The sequence below is a fragment of the Physcomitrium patens genome, chromosome 7 (assembly GCF_059467195.1).
Source record: "Physcomitrium patens ecotype Gransden chromosome 7, ASM5946719v1, whole genome shotgun sequence".
NCBI lineage: Eukaryota > Viridiplantae > Streptophyta > Bryopsida > Funariales > Funariaceae > Physcomitrium > Physcomitrium patens.
In genome coordinates, this window is record NC_143416.1 from 11771881 (window position 1) to 11789385 (window position 17505).

At 38.2% G+C, this 17505-nt stretch overlaps 4 protein-coding genes across 5 annotated transcripts; 3 read left to right on the forward strand and 1 right to left on the reverse strand.

Moving 5' to 3' along the window:
- Nucleotides 1–439: 439 nt before the first annotated feature.
- LOC112285211 (small RNA degrading nuclease 5) lies at nt 440–3065 on the reverse strand. The gene has a single exon (XM_024525875.3). The coding sequence runs from the start codon at nt 2644–2646 to the stop codon at nt 775–777; it is 1872 nt and encodes a 623-aa protein (XP_024381643.1). The 5' UTR covers nt 2647–3065; the 3' UTR covers nt 440–774.
- A 1325-nt stretch (nt 3066–4390) lies between these two features.
- Nucleotides 4391–5871, forward strand: LOC149988563 (uncharacterized). Its single transcript, XM_090251985.1, has 2 exons — nt 4391–5125; nt 5678–5871. The coding sequence occupies exons 1-2, from the start codon at nt 4899–4901 to the stop codon at nt 5856–5858; spliced, it is 408 nt and encodes a 135-aa protein (XP_090108111.1). The 5' UTR covers nt 4391–4898; the 3' UTR covers nt 5859–5871.
- A 384-nt stretch (nt 5872–6255) lies between these two features.
- LOC112285069 (uncharacterized) lies at nt 6256–8274 on the forward strand. 2 transcript variants are annotated; one of them, XM_090251984.1, is made up of 4 exons: nt 6256–6321; nt 6659–6793; nt 6942–7134; nt 7831–8274. In XM_090251984.1, the coding sequence occupies exons 2-4, from the start codon at nt 6660–6662 to the stop codon at nt 8086–8088; spliced, it is 585 nt and encodes a 194-aa protein (XP_090108110.1). In that variant the 5' UTR covers nt 6256–6321; nt 6659; the 3' UTR covers nt 8089–8274. The 2 variants fall into 2 exon arrangements, with proteins under 2 accessions (XP_090108110.1, XP_024381345.1); XM_024525577.3 differs by lacking the exon at nt 6256–6321 and having other exon boundaries at nt 6552–6793.
- A 7557-nt stretch (nt 8275–15831) lies between these two features.
- On the forward strand, nt 15832–17136 carry LOC112284984 (uncharacterized). The gene has a single exon (XM_024525412.1). It carries the CDS (start codon nt 15832–15834, stop codon nt 17134–17136), a length of 1305 nt encoding a protein of 434 aa, XP_024381180.1.
- Nucleotides 17137–17505: the final 369 nt, after the last annotated feature.

The following is a 17505-nucleotide window of genomic DNA, read 5'->3' on the forward strand; positions in this document are numbered from 1 at the left end:
ATACTTTTGCTCCACGATGCCCCACAACTTCCAGATCTTGGTAAAAATTATAATGGCTCTCGCGGTTAAGCACTGACTGCTGACAGGTTGATTGATGTCGTTCATCACTACTCGCTAAATAATATTCTCAAAAAGTTCTCGCTAATCAGAAGAATTATTTGAGTAAAGAAACCTTCTCTGCCAAATCTTTACATCAAACTTAGGAGGACACTGCAAACTTTACTACCAATCGACTAAGGGCCCTGAATAACGTCCACATTTACAAATACACTCTCTGCGAGCTTACACTGGCCGACCCATATGTAAGGATTTCCAACAACTGCTAGTTATTTAAATCAAACTTCACTCTTAGATGGCCAATCAAAGCATGAGGATAACCAATGACGAAAAACAGAAAAGCCATCATTGACATGGAACTAGACATGGACTCTAAATAGCATTTCCAGGAAATTGCCAGAAAAATAATGTTATTGTGAAATATGAAGGAATTTAGATATCCACAACATAATTTGATGATATTGTACACTAAAGTCCAACCTACCGAACCTAAGCCAAACAATAGAAGCTTGCCAAAAATATTCAAAAAATGCTAGTGATAGAGGAAATCTGCCTGCATTGTTATCTGCATCCTGCATGCTTAGTTTCTTCCACTAAGTATCATCTTCAGAGCATAGACACAACTCATAAAGATCTTAGTAAACTTCGCCCAGAGGCTACTGGTCCGCATTTCTCACAAACACGAGTAGCTCCACCAAGAAATAATCAGCATAGAGACTACTTGATACATGTGAAGACGAGAGTAGTCTCTGCTCGAGCAGCAAATTCTTCCAGAACGTCTTCGTCGCATCTACTCCATTTCTGTGAGCTGCCTTGCCTTTTCCACTTGAGCTCCTGCAGACGTCGAACACTGCTAGTATCGCCATGGCCAGTTGCTACTATGAGCAAGGTGTTAGGTTCTAATGCGTCGTAGAATTTGTTGAAGCGGTCATCCAATCTAGCCAAGACTGTTCGCAAACCTTCGGGTAGCGATATACCAGCTGACCCTGGTTCCTGCTTGCAGGTCATAATGGCAGCCATTTCAGCCATGCGAATAGACCAGTCCTCCGTGGCTCGCGCTTGGTCCTCATAGTACGCATTTAAGTCCGTGAACTGAGCCCAAACGAAGTCCACAGCAGTTTTCTTGACCTCTTTCACCGCTTTAAAACAAACCTCCTCGTCTGAATTTGCGATGATTGCATTGCATGACCCTACGGCGTACTGGTGCAGGATGGGCCGCCTGTCTATTAATGAGGTGCGACAACCGTGACGTCCCAGGACTTCAATTAGACTCTCGAAGTTGGGCTTCAACCTTTTCCCAAATCCAGGACCCTTGCTGATTTTCAGAAGAGTCAAATCCATTGCAGCCCGCGCATCTTCCACACTGTCATGGCCTCCTTTGTCACTCTGTATTCTCCGTTTCAAGTATCGCCCAGTTAACATTCTTAGAGCAGGCTTGCGCGTGGGCCCTCTTGAGGGATGATGATACAGCAACGCCGTATCAATGACAAGGGGGTGCAAAATCTTCAGCGCAGCCAAATCATTCTCAACAGAATGACCAATCAATATCGTCTCCGCGTGCACCAGCTTCAAAATCTCTTCTTGCACATCTGTCAAAGTCGTCGTAACATCAGCCAACATGGCAGCTGTAATTCCGCTGTACTGTGTGTTGTAATTAGTGATAGAATTTCCTGGCTTTACAAGCTTATCCAGCAAAACAATTCCTTGCGAGCTCACAAGTGATACTCTGGTGAGCTCCAACCCTTCACATGTGCTACACATCTCACAATCGACGGCGACCATGTCCAAGGGCGTCACATTTGCTGCGGCAGGCAGAGTTCTAACAAAACCTGGTTGAACGTCCTCCCCTTCGACAACCTTCGGGTATCCATTTTCGTGTATCTGCCGAGCCGTCAGAGTGTAATATGAAGCAGGAAAAGGCGGCTGACCGTTAACACTTACGCTGTGTCCTTCTTTGGAGTTTTCATTCTCCAGCCTCCGCATCAATCCATCCTCTCCACGCCTCACATCTTCAACTGGCGGTATAACGCTCTGGACCGGCTTTTCCTCCTCACTATCTGAGCTTGAACTCTCAGGATGCGCCCTCTTCAGGTTCTTCTTCACTCGCGGTTTCGGGCAACTAAGAAGAGCCTCAACTGTTTGTGCTGAAGTCGCCACGGGACTGACCCCAACGGCTGCTCGAGGAACCCCAAAACACTGAGAGAGGCTTTTGAATAGTGCAGGATGCTCCATGTAAAGTGCCGCGTCTAATCCCGGCATAAGTAGCATCACAACTTTCGTCACGAGCGGCTTGTTCTTTACAGATACCCACTTGGGACTCTCGCCGTCTGCGAGCACCCACAGCACCAACCCTTGCAAGTCCTGGAAAGTCAGCCTCAAATTCGGCCCTGGAGGTTGCAACACCACTTCGGCCTTCGCGTCAGCACCATACACGTCAAAATACTCGCTCTTGGTGCCCTTCCCTTGCGCTAAAAGCTGCTTTTTCTTCTTCAGCATACGTCGGTTCAATTTGACACTGGGTTGCTCTGTGGGCACATCGCGTTGAACCTTCTTTTCTTCTAATACCGCCATAGTAGCCTCTTCAACCATCTTCAGTCAAAACATGGCAAACTTCACATAGAGACACCAAATGATCACCACCCCTACTTCTTATGCCCTTAGCAAGGATCTCGCTACCGGGATCTGTTGCAATTCTTCCCACAATCTATTCAATGCATTCTAATTTTACGCTTATGATCTTCCTGTTCATCTCAAAACCCTAAACCTTAAACCCTCAACCTTATCAACGTTCAGCATAAACCCTCATCCTTATCAACGTTCAGCATCATTATCGAAAGAGACATATGGAAGCCCCTGCCGAACCCCTCGACTATGAGTGTGTGGGAGTTTCAGCGCTAAGTGTGACCTGCACCGCTGGGTAGCAAAAAGTATTTCATGAAACGCAGTGCCGCAAATCATCCTCAAACAGTGCCGGAGGTGGACAACCGCGAACTGGTGCACAAACGCCCAATGACACGGTCTTATTCAGAATTGTTTCGGACCTCATTCATCAGAAAAGGGGTATATACCCATTTTGATGAGTGTCGGGTATACGTATCTGATACGAGACGGAACGTATATTGTACACGATTTATTCACAGATATTTTATTTTAAAAGACATGAATACAAAATTATAAAATTTAAGAAATAAAACATATGAGCAAGATGTATCAAAATTAGACAATGAATAAATAATAGTAATAATAATAATAAAATATTAAAATTAAGTATTAACAATTTTGAACTTCAAATTCATATTCAAAAAATTAATAAAACAATATTTCTTTATAATTTTTTCATACATACCTTACCTTTAAAACATAGCAAAAAGTAAGTAAAATAATCCTAATCAATTTTATATTTGAATGAAAAGTATCATGGTTTAACCTTTGCTTGTGTATATATATATATATATATATATATATATAATCATAAAAATACATGTTATTTATTTCAAAAGATATATACAGTATTATTATTTTATTGATATGAATTAAATTGTAATGAAAATAATCAACTATTGTATGCTTAATTTTCAAGGAATTAAATAAATATTTTAAAATACATATGTGCATATTTAAAATTTAAAAACAATATATATATATATATATATATATATATTTATTTATTTATATATTTATATATTTAAATTCTTATACATTGAAGTCTCAATGGTATAAATTTGTTCAAAACACATGTTACAAATAAAAACATCAATAGACTAATATTTATAAATAAAAAATAATATATAATATGAAAAAAATTATTAAAAATTATTATTATATATAATTTTATATTATATATATATATATATATATATATATATATATATGTATCTCTTCCCTTCTTTTGCATATACACCTCTCTATTTATATTTTAATGAAGGTGATTAAATTATTTATTTTATATTTAAAAACCATATGTCAATAAATAGAATTGGATGCATTTCTAGTCAATAGTAAATGAATGTCTTTGTCTATTTTTTGTAATAGTATAAGACTATGTTGAGCTATCAACTTTGATTTTAGAGTAATTATCTTGAAAACTAATTTTATTATTTTTATATAAAATCGCCCATTTAACTCTTTTGTAGGTATGTCTATTTTTTCTTCACTAATATGTTTTTCTTCTATCTGTTTACTTTGTAAAGTTTCTTTATCATCTCAAAAATTATTATCAGTATTAAGATTAGAATGTATATTTCCATCTTCTAAATTTTTCAATTTACTATGATGATATGTTCCACAATTTTTTACAATAATTTGTTCAAAAGTATGAGGTCAAAAAAAGAAAAAAAAAAAAAGGAAGAACAATTCAGTGCTTACACACATTGTTACTAACAGTATTTTTGCAAGAATAATATACATCTTAGATAGATGGCTTAAGAATCACAAATCAAGATTTGAGGGCTTCATAAATTTAAAATTTTACTTTAAATGGTTCATCTACTACGATTGGTTCCAGGACGATCCCTGTATTGGACGAGGCATTTGAGTGGCTGTCAAGTGAGGAATGCACACAGGACGATGTCAAGGCTCGTTGTTGTGATATCCTGTGCATTCAGTACTACAGGCTTGGACAGATAGAAAAAGTCTGGTTCTGGCTCAGAGAGTGGCAAAATTGCATCGAATGCATAGCTGACAGCAGAACGAAGGAGTTGCTAACTCGGGAATGCTTGGTTGTGGAAGCCAGCTTGTGTGCTGATTTTGGGACTCATCGTGAGAAGGCTGAGGAGCTAATCGTGAAGCTGGAGGGATTATCATCCACCTTGGTCGATGAAGAGGATGTGTACGCCAAGTTCATGCTACCCAATGTGCATCACGTAATAAGATCACTTAAACTACGTGCCTCTGGCGGCGATGCTGCAAGCCGTGAAGAGCGTGAAAGTAACACTCGCAATGACTTCGAGATGATCAAGATTCTCTCTCAAGATCTTAAGAAGCTTATGGAAGATCGGAGTTTGTATAATCCCAACGAGGATGTCCTCGTTTTACATCGGAAAGTTCAGAGATCCATGGATTCCGCGAGGTATGCCAAATCTTCCAGTCGCTTGATATTGTGTTTCCACCGCTTTGCTGGCATGGTAGAAACGTAAAGGCTGCAACAATAAAAACCTTACCACATGATTGGATTATCATTTAATCATGTGTTAGAGGTTGAGAGACCTACAACCGAAAAATAAAGTAGTTTAACATTTCTGTCGGAGAGGAATGATAGAAGAAATAGTTTACTCCCGTAGGAGCTCAGACTTGGTGAGATTACCAAATTTTTCCTAAGTGATTTACTGGAAGTTGAAATTTTGGAGATTCTTAAAATTGAAGATTCCTTTAGGACCCATACTTGTGCTGTAGACTGACTTACTTCTGATAATTGTGATACTAGAACAGGATAATAGTGGTGCAGAAATCCATCAACTTAAGATTCTGTTACAGTTCCTTCTTTACCTTCGAAATTTTAATGCTAGATTTCTCAACAGCAAAAGACGGCTTTTGGATACAAGACTTGGAAATAGGGGAGTGTGTTGTGCATGTGTCGGATCAATGTGGACTGGGTGTCTCAATTAATTTCTTTTATGTGCAGGCACGAAGATGCAATCGGAAATCTGCAAGAGATGAGTGATTGGGTAAGAAGAAATCGTTTTTATGTGAATATTCCTAGTAAGATTGCTACAGCTATGGGCGATTTGCTTTATAATCAAGACTTGTGCCACAATCTGCTATTTAAACAAAAACAGTTGAAGTTCTTCATTTATAAAGAGTAAACAAGCTTTTCGAGTACGTCACTTAAACTTTGTAAGCATCATTGTTGGAGTCCTCATTGTCAACATGAACGTCATGCTGGCTGTCCTCGGGAGGGTGCGGAGGAAAAAAAAGAAGAGGAGGATGATGAGAAGTTTGGCCATCGTCATGAGCGTGAAAATCCAACCGAATTCTACACACGGCAAAATATGGTATCTGATGGAAACGACCTCACTCATCTGGAACAAGCAATTAAATTGCTTGCGAAAGCTCTTGATTATGTAAAAAAGGCAGGGTCAGATTTATTTTATGTCGCCAGAGTGCAAACTTTCCTTGCAAGCACGTAATTACTCTTTGCAGAAACTACCAGTGGCCGACTTCTAGGGTCTGAATCCTGGCCACTTCTAGCACAAATTTCGCCCAAGTTTTTGCGTTCAAACAAGTTGCACACATTCCAACATGTGCTACGGTACCTTCACCGTAGCGGTAAGCTAAGTGCCCAACTTGGTGAGTTGAATGTTGTCATGATCATGACATAGTAAATATAAAAGTAACTGCGAAATTTATACTATCTGAAATATCTGGTTGAAATAACTGGGTGAAGTACCTGATTGGTGAATGTGGTCATTCTTTTCCAACCAGGTACTTCACTAGTTCAGTCAACACTGTCGCAATTCTATTGTGCATTTGACTGTAATGATGAGGTAAGGATTCTTGAGAACAAAGCAACAGACGCGTATACATGTCTTAATGCATGCTTGGTACAAAGACGATTCAACATGCCTGTCCAGTCTTATGAAACCAGATTGTTGTCCACTGCTAGGATGCGTGGAACGTCATCACGTCAAGTCTTGATGCTTGTGGCGACGGCACTGTGTTCTTGGAGTATTTTTGTGAAGAAGAGAGTGACTGGATATCTCGTGAGAAGACTCTTGGAAGAGTGTATGGAGTTGGGACGGTGAGTAGTTTATTATATGCTTCTTTCACTTCTTGTGCTGGATGTGGACTTCAGATCGATCAGATTCAATTAATGTTATGTGAACATATCTGTTGTTCTAGGCAAAAGGTAAACTCATGGAATCTCTGCTAATGAGTCCCCTTCCCAGGAATCCAATGGAGCTGCAATCCCTACTCAACCATTTGCACAAGTCTATGGATCCTAATAGCTTGACAGAATACGACGAAGAAAAAGTTGCCGATGATCTTGAGCAATTGTACATGTTACTGATTACGCCTGACGTGGCTCGATTTTTGGACGGCATGGAGCATGAGCACAAGCTGGTGATTTGCCCCAGTCAGGTAATGAACTAATACTATTCTCCATAAAGTTTACTCTAATTCTTTTGATTAAGTTCACATTTGGGGCGTCAAACAGATTGTTACCACGGTTCCATTTGCTGCTCTTCGCAACCCCGCCACAAAAGGGTACATGTTTCAAAGCTCGACCACACTGATATGGCTTCAAGCAGTTCAACGCCATCTAATGGTGTTCTTTCTGCGGAGTCATGACTGAGTGACGCACACTCATGATGGTCTTGAGTGCATGTGGGTCTGGAAAAGGAGAGGTGAGTTTAATGTTGGATTTAGTAGTGGTTTTGTAAAGCTCAAATGCCAGGTGTGCTCAAAGAAGTCAGCATCCTAGCAACAGGGTATGCCCCGCAACAGGGTATGCCCCGCCGGCACCCACCCTCCTCCGACAACTCTGATGGGGGGCCTACATTAATGAGCTTCATCTCTGTCATCATCCACATCGATGTTCAACTTGGGGGCTCATGGACTCGCTGGGGTGGGTGGATGTTGATGTTGATGATGGTAGTTATGGAACTTGTTGACCATGGCTATATCCGAGTGCAAGAGCGGGGCCAGCTGGTGGACAGTTAAGCAGGTGCAGACGGGGCACACATAGTTTTGCAGGGCATTTCCCCGCTGCTGGGATGCAGACGTATACTAACATTGAGTTTCTGATCAATTCTAACCACTGATTAAAACTAGCAGATTACAGTAGAGGGTGTGCTCAACCTTCCGCGTGCTTTCATGGTGGCTGGAGTGCCTTGCTCTGTAGTGTCCCAGTGGGAAGTTGACGATAAATCCACAACACAACTAATGTCACGCTTCTACCAACGCATGTTGAAAGGGGTGGCTGTGGTGGCTGTGGCGACTGCCCTGCGACTGTCCATGCAGAAGATGTTGGACAATAGATACAGGATCCATCAATGGGCTCCATTCATGGTGTGGGGGCTGCCCACAATATGATTGCCTGATGAATTACTATCACAATGTTGAGAGCCTTAAATGTAGCAGGCACTCTCCATAATATTTATTGTAGACTACAGTAAATACTATAGCTATAGTATTTAGAGTCTAGTGGAGAAGAACTGTTTATCTTCGCCTCTTTCTCTTCTTGTATATGAGACACAACCAGATCAATAGATTCTTATGTGTGAAGCTCTGTCTCCTTAAAAACCCTCTTGTGTGTATGACTTACTACTACTCTTGTGTGTGTGTATTACTTACCACTACTCTTGTGTCTTTCTAAACATACTCAATACGTTATCAGCACGACTCTCTTCTATACACTATCACAATTTTTTTTTTGCTCTAGTCTTGATTCTTCAAACCTGTTGCTACTCTTGCTCAGTGTTTGCCTTATGATCTTGCTACTCTTCTTGATGGCTCCTTACACATTAGTTGTTTGCTCAAAGCACTTATTCCACTCTCTGCCTTCCTTGCTTAGAATACTTGCTTAGAATACTTGATCCAACCCAGCTCTAGCCCAGCTTGCTCCTTGCTGCACCCCGCGCTTGTTGCCAAATAGTTGCCAAATAGCCACTGAGCAGCCGCCAAACTATTCCTGACTTCACTGCTATCGCTGCCGCCTGCCACCTTGTCGCTGCTGCCACCCTGCCATTGCCACTTACTCGTTGTTGCTGCCTGTCGCTTGCCGCCGTTGCCATCCATCTTGTTGTCGCTGCCGTTGCTACCTACCCTGCCATCGCTGCCGCCCGTCGCACTATCACCGCTACCACCCTATGACCATACCACTACCTGCTGTTGCCATCTTAGTGTTGTTTTGTTGCCTTAATTCACAATTTAATTAAAACTATATATATATATATATATATATATATATATAAATTATTTTTTAAATTCAAGTTTATCATTTTATTTGACTTTATATTTTAAGGTATATTTTACTCAACTTTTCTACTTGATCTTGTATTTTCTTTACAAATTTATTCATAATAAGTGCTTCAACATCTTCAACTGCTTCTACTATGGTTTCAACTATTACCAATGCATCCCAACATTTTCAAGCTCTTTTATTTCTACCATTGACTGTAGATAGAAATAATTATCTATTATAGGTAAAAATGGCAAAAGTAAATTTATTTATAGAACAACTCTCGGATGCCATTATGTTTGAAGAACCTCATACAATAAGTATTTCTATTCCTCTTACTATTCGTTAGAAAGCACTTCTTATCCTTCGTCGTCATCTTATACTTACATTATAACATCAATATTTGAAAATGGAAGATCCTGCAGAACTTTGGAAGAATTTTAAATCCAAGTTTGATCATCAAAAGACTATTTTCCATCCACGCGCATGTCATAATTGGACACATTTACATCTCTTGGATTTTTCAAATTTAAATGCTTTCAATAGTGAAATGTATAGTATTATCTCACAATTACGATTATGTGGACAAAGCATCTCTGAAGAAGAAATGATTGAGAAAACTCTCTCTATATTTCCTCATGTATCTGCTTTGCTTGCACAACAATATATGAACATGAAATTTTAGAGTCATTCTGATCTCATATCCTATCTACTTCTTATGGAGAAGCAAAATGAGCTACCCTTGTGCAATGTAAAAGCTCGTCCTATTGGAACTACAATTCCAAAATCTCATACACTTAATATTTCAAAGTCTAAGAAAAAAATTATATAAACATGGAAAACGTGCTCATGAGTATCAGAGTAGTCATAGTCATGACCATTTCTACCCATATGAAAAGAATAAATATTCTATTATTAATTATAGTAGAAAATAAAAATCAAAGATGCATTCTTGCCATAAGTGTGGAATGATTGGATATTTAGTACATGCGTGTTGTACTTCAGAATATTTTATTAAAATGTTCCAAGAAAATAAGAAACTACGAGCTGAAGCTCGTGAAGTTCATACCATGGATGTGTTGATGGATTCAATTGGTGTTGATGACTTAGAGGCTTATATGAATGTTAAAATCTCTAATGATGAATCAAATGATGTGCTCATTGATTCTGCAACAACACATACTATCTTGTGAGATAGATGATTTTTTATTAAAAAATCTTCAACTTGGAAAACTAAAAATATGATGAATATGGCTGGAACAAATGCATTTTGTTTCCAAGAGGGCACAGTGATGGTAAAATTACCTACAGGTTCCATCATAAAATGTAAACATGCGATTTTTGCACTCTCAATACCTTGGAGTCTAATCAGCTACTAAGATGTGCATATTAATGATTATCACCTCTCAACCACCATTTTAAATAGAAAAGAGATTTTGGTTCTTACAAAGAACCATAAAAATATTAAAAAAGCTTTTGTTATAGAAAATGGTTTATACCAAATTGTAATTCGGCCTCCCATTATATTTAATTTTGCATCATCTATCATAGAGAGTCGTGTTTTTCTTTGGCATGGACGATTGAGACATCCAGGATCTACATTATTTAGAAAGATCATTCCATTTATAATTGGATACAATTTAAAGCATGTGGATGTAGACTCTATGGAATTATGTCGTGCATGCATGCAACGTAAATTGATTATTTGGCCTTCAATTTGGAAACTTCCACAAGAATTACCACCAATTCTTGAAAGTTTGTATGGTGATATTTGTAGTCCTATTAATCCAATATCGGGACCATTTTGTTATTTTTTGGTCCTTGTTGATGCATCAAGTAAACAATCACATATTTCATTATTATCAACTCAAAACATAGTATTTACAAATCTTATATCTATGCTTATTCATTTTCGGGCACATTTTCATGATTATCCTATAAAAATATTTCGTATGGATAATACAAAATAATTCGCATCAAAGTCTTTTGAAGACTATTGTACTATAACAAGAATTGAGTTGACATATTGTGTTCCGTATGAATATGTTCAAAATGGACTTGCAGAGTCATTTATAAAGCATATACAACTCATTGCTTGGCCACTCCACCTTCAAGCAAATTTACCTGCATCTATGTGGAGTCATGTAGTTTTACATGTTGTAGCATTAATATGCCTCCACCCTTCTTCTCTTTAAATTGTTTCACCACATGAGCTCATTTTGGGTCGTATTCCAAATGTATCTCACTTACGAGTATTTGGTTGTTGTGCTTGGATTTCAGTACCAGAACCTCAATGGCATACCATTGGAGCTCATCGATAAGAAGGCATATATGTTGGTTTTCATTCATTAAGCATTCTTCGTATTGTTGATCCATTAACTGGCACATTATTATGTGCACATTTACAAAATTACCGTTTTGAAGAAAACATATTTCTATTTCTTCAAGGGAGAGTATCCAATCAACAAAAAAATAAAGTATTTGTATTTGAAGCACCAGAAACGTTTACAATGAATCCCGATCCTAGGACATCTTTGGCAGAAACTAAAGTTGCTAAGATTTTGCATCTAAAATGGATCGCAGATGAAACATCTGATGGCTTCAATGATGCACGTAGAATTACAAGAGTTCCTATTAATGAGGCTCAGAATGCACCTGCTCAGATTGCAGTGCCATTGACTACAATACCTCAAGTTATAATAACAACAATTAAAAGAACTCGTGGACTAGATAAGCAACCACGTAAAAAGAAAGCTATAATATTGATTAATCCTCATATTATTTTTCAAGAAATTGCCACTCATCCTACAGGACTACCAATCCATGATGATATATCCATACATAATGTACCTTTAATTCCTATGAAAAACAATCTTGGAATTGGAAGGAATAAGAAGAAGTTAAGTAAAGAATTATCTATTTTGTATTGTGCTATAGATGATATTTGGGACAGATCATCTATTACGGTAAAAGAATCATTTTCATGTATGATTATAAAAGCCCTTTCTTGCGAAGAAGACGATCCTAAACCTCAAACCATCGAGGAGGCGATGCATCACTTTGATTGGTCAAAATGAAAAACTGCTATTGAGGAGAAATATGCTTCTTTGCATAAGAGGAAAGTCTTTGGTCGAATTGTAGATACTCTTACATCTCGCCCTGTGGAATATAAGATGGTATTAATGTGCAAGCGAGATGCTCAAGGTCAAATAACCTGCTATAAAGCTCGTCTTATTGCTCAAGGATTTACTCAACGATTTGGCATTGATCATGAATCTACATATTTTCTAATCATGGATTCAATTATATTTTGATATATTATTGGAATGACAGTTCATGCCACCCTTGAGATGCATCTGATGGATATAGTAATTGTATATCTATATGGTTCTCTTAATACAAATATTTATATGAAAGTTCCACCTAGCTTAAAAATAGGAATTCCAAATGGACCCGCTCCAAGATAATATCATTGTATTAAATTATGTAAGGCCTTGTATGGTTTAAATTAATTTGGATGCATGTGGGATCAATGTCTTTGAGATTATTTAATTACAAATAAGTTTGTAAGTGATCCACTAATCCCTTGTTTATTTATCAAACGAGATAAAACTAGTTTTGTGATCATCGCTGTATATGTTGATGATCTTTACCTAGTGGGCACTACATCTACATGTATTATAGCTACTAACCTATTTATATATGAATTTGAGATGAAATTGCTAGGAATAACAACTTTCTGCATTGATCTTCAGATTATGCATCTAACAAATGGTAGCATTTTTTTCTACCAACTAACGTATATTAGACAAATCTTGCGAAGATTTAATATGATTGATGCTTATCTATTGTCCACGCCAATGGTTGAACGTGGTCGTGATGGTCATGATCCATACTATCCATGCAAAGAGGAGGAAGAAATATTGGGAGATCAATATCCATACTTTGTAGCGGTTGGAGCACTTTTATATTTAGCTATATCTACAAGACCAGATATTGCATTTGCAGTTAGTATTCTTGTAAGATAAAGTGCACGTCCAACACTATGATATTAGAATGGCATCAAATATTTATTATGTTATTTAAAAAGTATTGAAGACTTGGGATTATACTACACACAATCTATAGATTCAAAATTGGTTAAATATTGTGATGGAGGATATAAATCTGATACTGCAATAGCTAAATCTCAAACAGGATATGTATTTTTAAGACATGGAGCTACAATATCATGGAAATCAATGAAACAAACAATAATTATAACTTCATCCAACCATGCAGAAATTATTGCCTTACATGAAGCATCTCGAGAATATATTTGGTTGCGATCAATTGATAAATTCATTCAAACAACCTATGGATTTTCATATGATGATTCTCCAACTATCTTGCATGAAGATAATAGTGCTTGTATTGCACAGATGCAAGTTGGTTTCATTAAAGGCAACATGACAAAGCATATTGATCCAAAGTATTTTAATTATATCCATGACTTGATTACTGATCAAGCACTTATAATTAAGAAAATTGAATCTGCAAATAACCTTGTTGATCTCTTTACCAAAGCTCTCCTATTGTGCAACCATTGTCGACTTACTTATGGCATTGCTATGTGGCGACTTGCTTTTCTTGAATAAGAAAGTTAATGAGCTCTTTAAATAATTAAAGAAAATGATGTTGTACTCTTCTTCTTTCATCTATGGTTTTGTCCTTAAATACAATAAGGTTTTCCTAGATAAGGTTTTAATGAGGCAACAATTATTGAACTTGCAAGATCACAGAAAAGTATAGATCATAATTCTATACAAATTTTATATTATGTAAATATTATGATGAGCGAGGAAGAGTATTGAGAACATTAAATATAGCTCGAGCTCTCCATAATATTTACTATAGACTATAGTAAATACCATAGCTACAATATTTAGAGTCTAGTGGAGAAGAACTGTTTATCCTCTCCCCTTTCTCTTCTTCTATACAAGACACAACTGGATCAATAGATTTTTATGTGTGAAGCTCTCTCTCTTTTAAAACCTTCTTGTGTGTATGACTTACTACTACTCTTGTGTGTGTGTATTACTTACTACTACTCTTGTGTGTGTGTATTACTTAGTACTACTCTTGTGTCTTTCTAAACATTCTCAATAGACAAGTTGCAACTATTGAGCTATGGAAAAGTGGAAAGAAACTCATTCAATTTCAAAGGTGAATGATCACTATTTCCTTACTATTTCCTTACCATGTCGGAGTATTGGCCTCCAATCATGGTTTTTTTTTTTTTTTTTTTTTTTTTTCTTAAAAAAATTACATGGTCCTCCACTAGCAATTTAGCAGTTTAAAACATTTAGCAATTTAGCAATTTAAAACATTTGCACGATCACCTTTCTTTTGGACATGACAATCATTGTTTGCATCTAAGAGCAAATGCTTTAAATTTCTATTTTTAGACTTTCATTCAAATTTGGAAACTTCATACAATCTTTCACAAATATTGAAAGAAATTTGGCCCTACATCCACAAAATTCTCTTGAATTTCCTTCCGTTCTTAATACATCAAGTATTTTTGTTGAAAACATTCTATATATTGCCGGATAACAACATTCGTATCCAATTAGTTAGCACATTGAACTTACGAGCTTGAAATTCATGGTCAATGACTCTTGAATGCTAATGTGAAGCTAATTTGTGTGCAATTCCGTTGTTTGACCATGTCCGACAATTGTTACTCGAAGGTAAGCCGATGAGGTTCATCCGTTGAAGAAAAGTATAGAGCTGATGAAGGCCAAGGAGAACCACACCGAAGAGGAATCCTATGCCTCTTGGTTGATCTACCAATTGAGAGGTACCAAAACTAAGTAGATGTTGCAATTGTGACATTCAATTTTTGTCATTTTTTGAAGCTTTCTGATTCAAGGTTGTCGTACGTCTTTCATAAACTATAAGATATCCGACACATCACAGCATATTCCTCCCTTGCGACAAGTACTCTAATATGCTTGCAGATTAGAAAAATTAAACTTTGCTCGTATTTCCAAGTTTGCTTTGCATTCATTCACAATTTCAGTGAATGTGTGTATTCAGGTATCTCATGTGAAGACTCATTGCGGATGGCATTTGAGCATCTCATTGAACGTGCGAAATTGAACTCTCGTGACATGGATCTTTTAAAGAACGGAACCGAGCGGTGGGACAATGCTGCAACAATCTGGTCTTTTACTTGACATGACAGAAGTTCTGTCTAATAGACAAGGATTCCTTCAGCTCATCAAACAAGGCCTGATAGATCGTCATCACGAGGGACTCACAAGTATAGATGAATAGGCAGTTTCCAGTTGGAGACAAGAGTGTTTCTCCCTTACGTCAAGGATTGCAGAAAAGGAAATGTGGCTCAATAGGATGTACAAACCGCCAGGGGCGAAGCATACATTGGGTTGGCCCACCGTGGCTGTTGACGAGTCGGCGTGGGATCTTCTCAGAGCGGATGCTTGGAAGGTAATCAAGCTGAATTCATACAATATCCAACTCTCTTCCACATATTTCGGATGATCTAACGTTTGTCAAGACCTGACTGCAGTGTTTCTGTTGCACTAATCGAGGGCCACTTTGAAGGCTTCCATGTCAGCACTTGCGGTTACATCAGGGTTTCTGTTCTAGCATTCAGCACTAGGTTGTGCTAACTCGAGAAATTTAGGTTCAGTGTCGATCACCTGTAATCGCTGTTTCTTCAACTGTAGAGCCCATTTGTATTCGTGAATTCTTCCTCTGCAGGTGAGTGTGGAGGCTGTGGAGTAGCGGCATCTTTTTCATCGCTTCATCGTAGAATAATTGTTGGGCATCGGAGTTCCTTCTGTTGAGCTTTCATGTGAGAATAGGTCATGTCGATGGACGAGCAGGTGATGGCGGATGTGTGGAGTCAGCTCCCGACCGCGCTGGTGGACCTACTGCTTTCCCATGTTTCCGTGCCCGAATTTTGCAGGTTTCGCACTGTATGCCCGAGATGGAACTCCACTCTCTGCACGCCAGAGTTTGGAGACCTTTGCGCTGAGAACGGAAACAAAGATCATCGTTCCATCATGGGGCAGTGTTTCCTCAGAAAGATTCGTGACAGTTTGGTTTCCAGAGAAATCGTTGGGTGGAGTATACTCGACCTAAATGATAGGCGGTGGTACACATGGAAGGACGAACAGCACAAACATCCCCTGGCAACGGATGGAGGCTTTGTTCTATGGTCTAACTATGTCGAAATGACAATTTTCAACCCTATTTCTAGGTCCTCACAGGTACTGCCAGATCCACCTTGCAGTGATTTCAACAACAGTATTATAGCGAAACTCATTGTTGACAGCGTCTCTTGCACCTTCAAGGTTTTCCTCATCCACAGGCGTGAGAAACCTGAAGTGTGTATGTTTGAGTCCGCCACAAATCAATGGCGAAACTCGAGTGCCATGCCCCTTACGAGAACAAATGTGCGCCTCAAGGCTGGGGTTGGGGTTCAAGCACACAGTGTCGTATTTCAAGGACTCTTGTACATTTCGACGACGACCGTGCATATTGATGACAATTTAAGCCTCCAGGAGCACTCGCCGATCAAATATTGGCTCTTCAGTTACAACTTCTTGGAGGATTCATGGGCGGACACTCATGTGGATTTCCCCAAGTGCTCGGGGAATGTTAAAAAAGATCTTGTTGTGAGCGGGGCTCGTTTGTTTCTCATGAGCGGGGATACGTTATTTCCTGAGGCGAGCCAGGGTTGTCTCAGAATGAAGGAACCATTAAGCGTGACGGAAATTGAGCTTGCAGATGGATCCTTAGAAACAGTGTCCCTTTTGTCGAATCCTGTGTTCGACGCGCAAGAATTGGAGGCTAACAGGAGATCATTCGATTTCAACCACGCGTATGGGTTTGACAACTCCATGATGCTTACATACAGAGGGCTTGGATTCTCGATCATGTATGAATTGGTGACAGGTTTTTGGGAATTGAGGCCTCCAGATCAGACAGTTCCTGTGTTTGGGAATGCGATGCCCCTCCGTCAGCCTTGTGCTGTCCTTGGTAAGCCAGTGGCAGGGGGTTTAGTGCATTGTACACCATTTCAATATTCCACATTATTAGAGAAAACTCTTTACATAGATCATAGATGTCAAATACACTCCCAGATTTTAGAAGATTACATATGGTAAAATGCTTAGTGTTTGGAAGCAACCGAAGTACATTAACCACAAGAAACCTTTCCTATTTATTCAAAAAGAAATGGAAAACCCTAAACTAAATAGAGAGTTTCCTCTAATAATGTGGAACATTATAAAAAAGACAAGTTGACAGCTAGGTTTTCAATAACAAACCATCTACAAAGATTTGAGAATCCATGCATTTATTTGCATTTCTAAGATGAAAGAGTCTGCATGTCATTGAGATATATATTTACTCTAATATTTATCTATATGATTAAATAAAATTAGATAAAAGTAGATTTATTTCATAATATTTTCTAAAAAAATAACATAAAAGCTTTATAGATGTTGCTTTGACTTTACATGTGTTTATACTTG

What these genes read in the sequence shown, in the direction of transcription:
- LOC112285211 (XM_024525875.3), bottom strand. Translation starts at nt 2,646, where the DNA reads ATGGTTGAAGAGGCTACTATGGCGGTATTAGAAGAAAAGAAGGTTCAA.
- LOC149988563 (XM_090251985.1), top strand. Translation starts at nt 4,899, where the DNA reads ATGCTACCCAATGTGCATCACGTAATAAGATCACTTAAACTACGTGCC. An exon ending in AGATCCATGGATTCCGCGAG is followed by an intron (nt 5,126 to 5,677) that starts GTATGCCAAATC and finishes TTTTATGTGCAG; the next exon opens with GCACGAAGATGCAATCGGAA.
- LOC112285069 (XM_024525577.3), top strand. Translation starts at nt 6,615, where the DNA reads ATGCCTGTCCAGTCTTATGAAACCAGATTGTTGTCCACTGCTAGGATG. An exon ending in GAGTGTATGGAGTTGGGACG is followed by an intron (nt 6,794 to 6,941) that starts GTGAGTAGTTTA and finishes TCCCCTTCCCAG; the next exon opens with GAATCCAATGGAGCTGCAAT. An exon ending in TGGTGATTTGCCCCAGTCAG is followed by an intron (nt 7,135 to 7,830) that starts GTAATGAACTAA and finishes TAAAACTAGCAG; the next exon opens with ATTACAGTAGAGGGTGTGCT.
- LOC112284984 (XM_024525412.1), top strand. Translation starts at nt 15,832, where the DNA reads ATGTCGATGGACGAGCAGGTGATGGCGGATGTGTGGAGTCAGCTCCCG.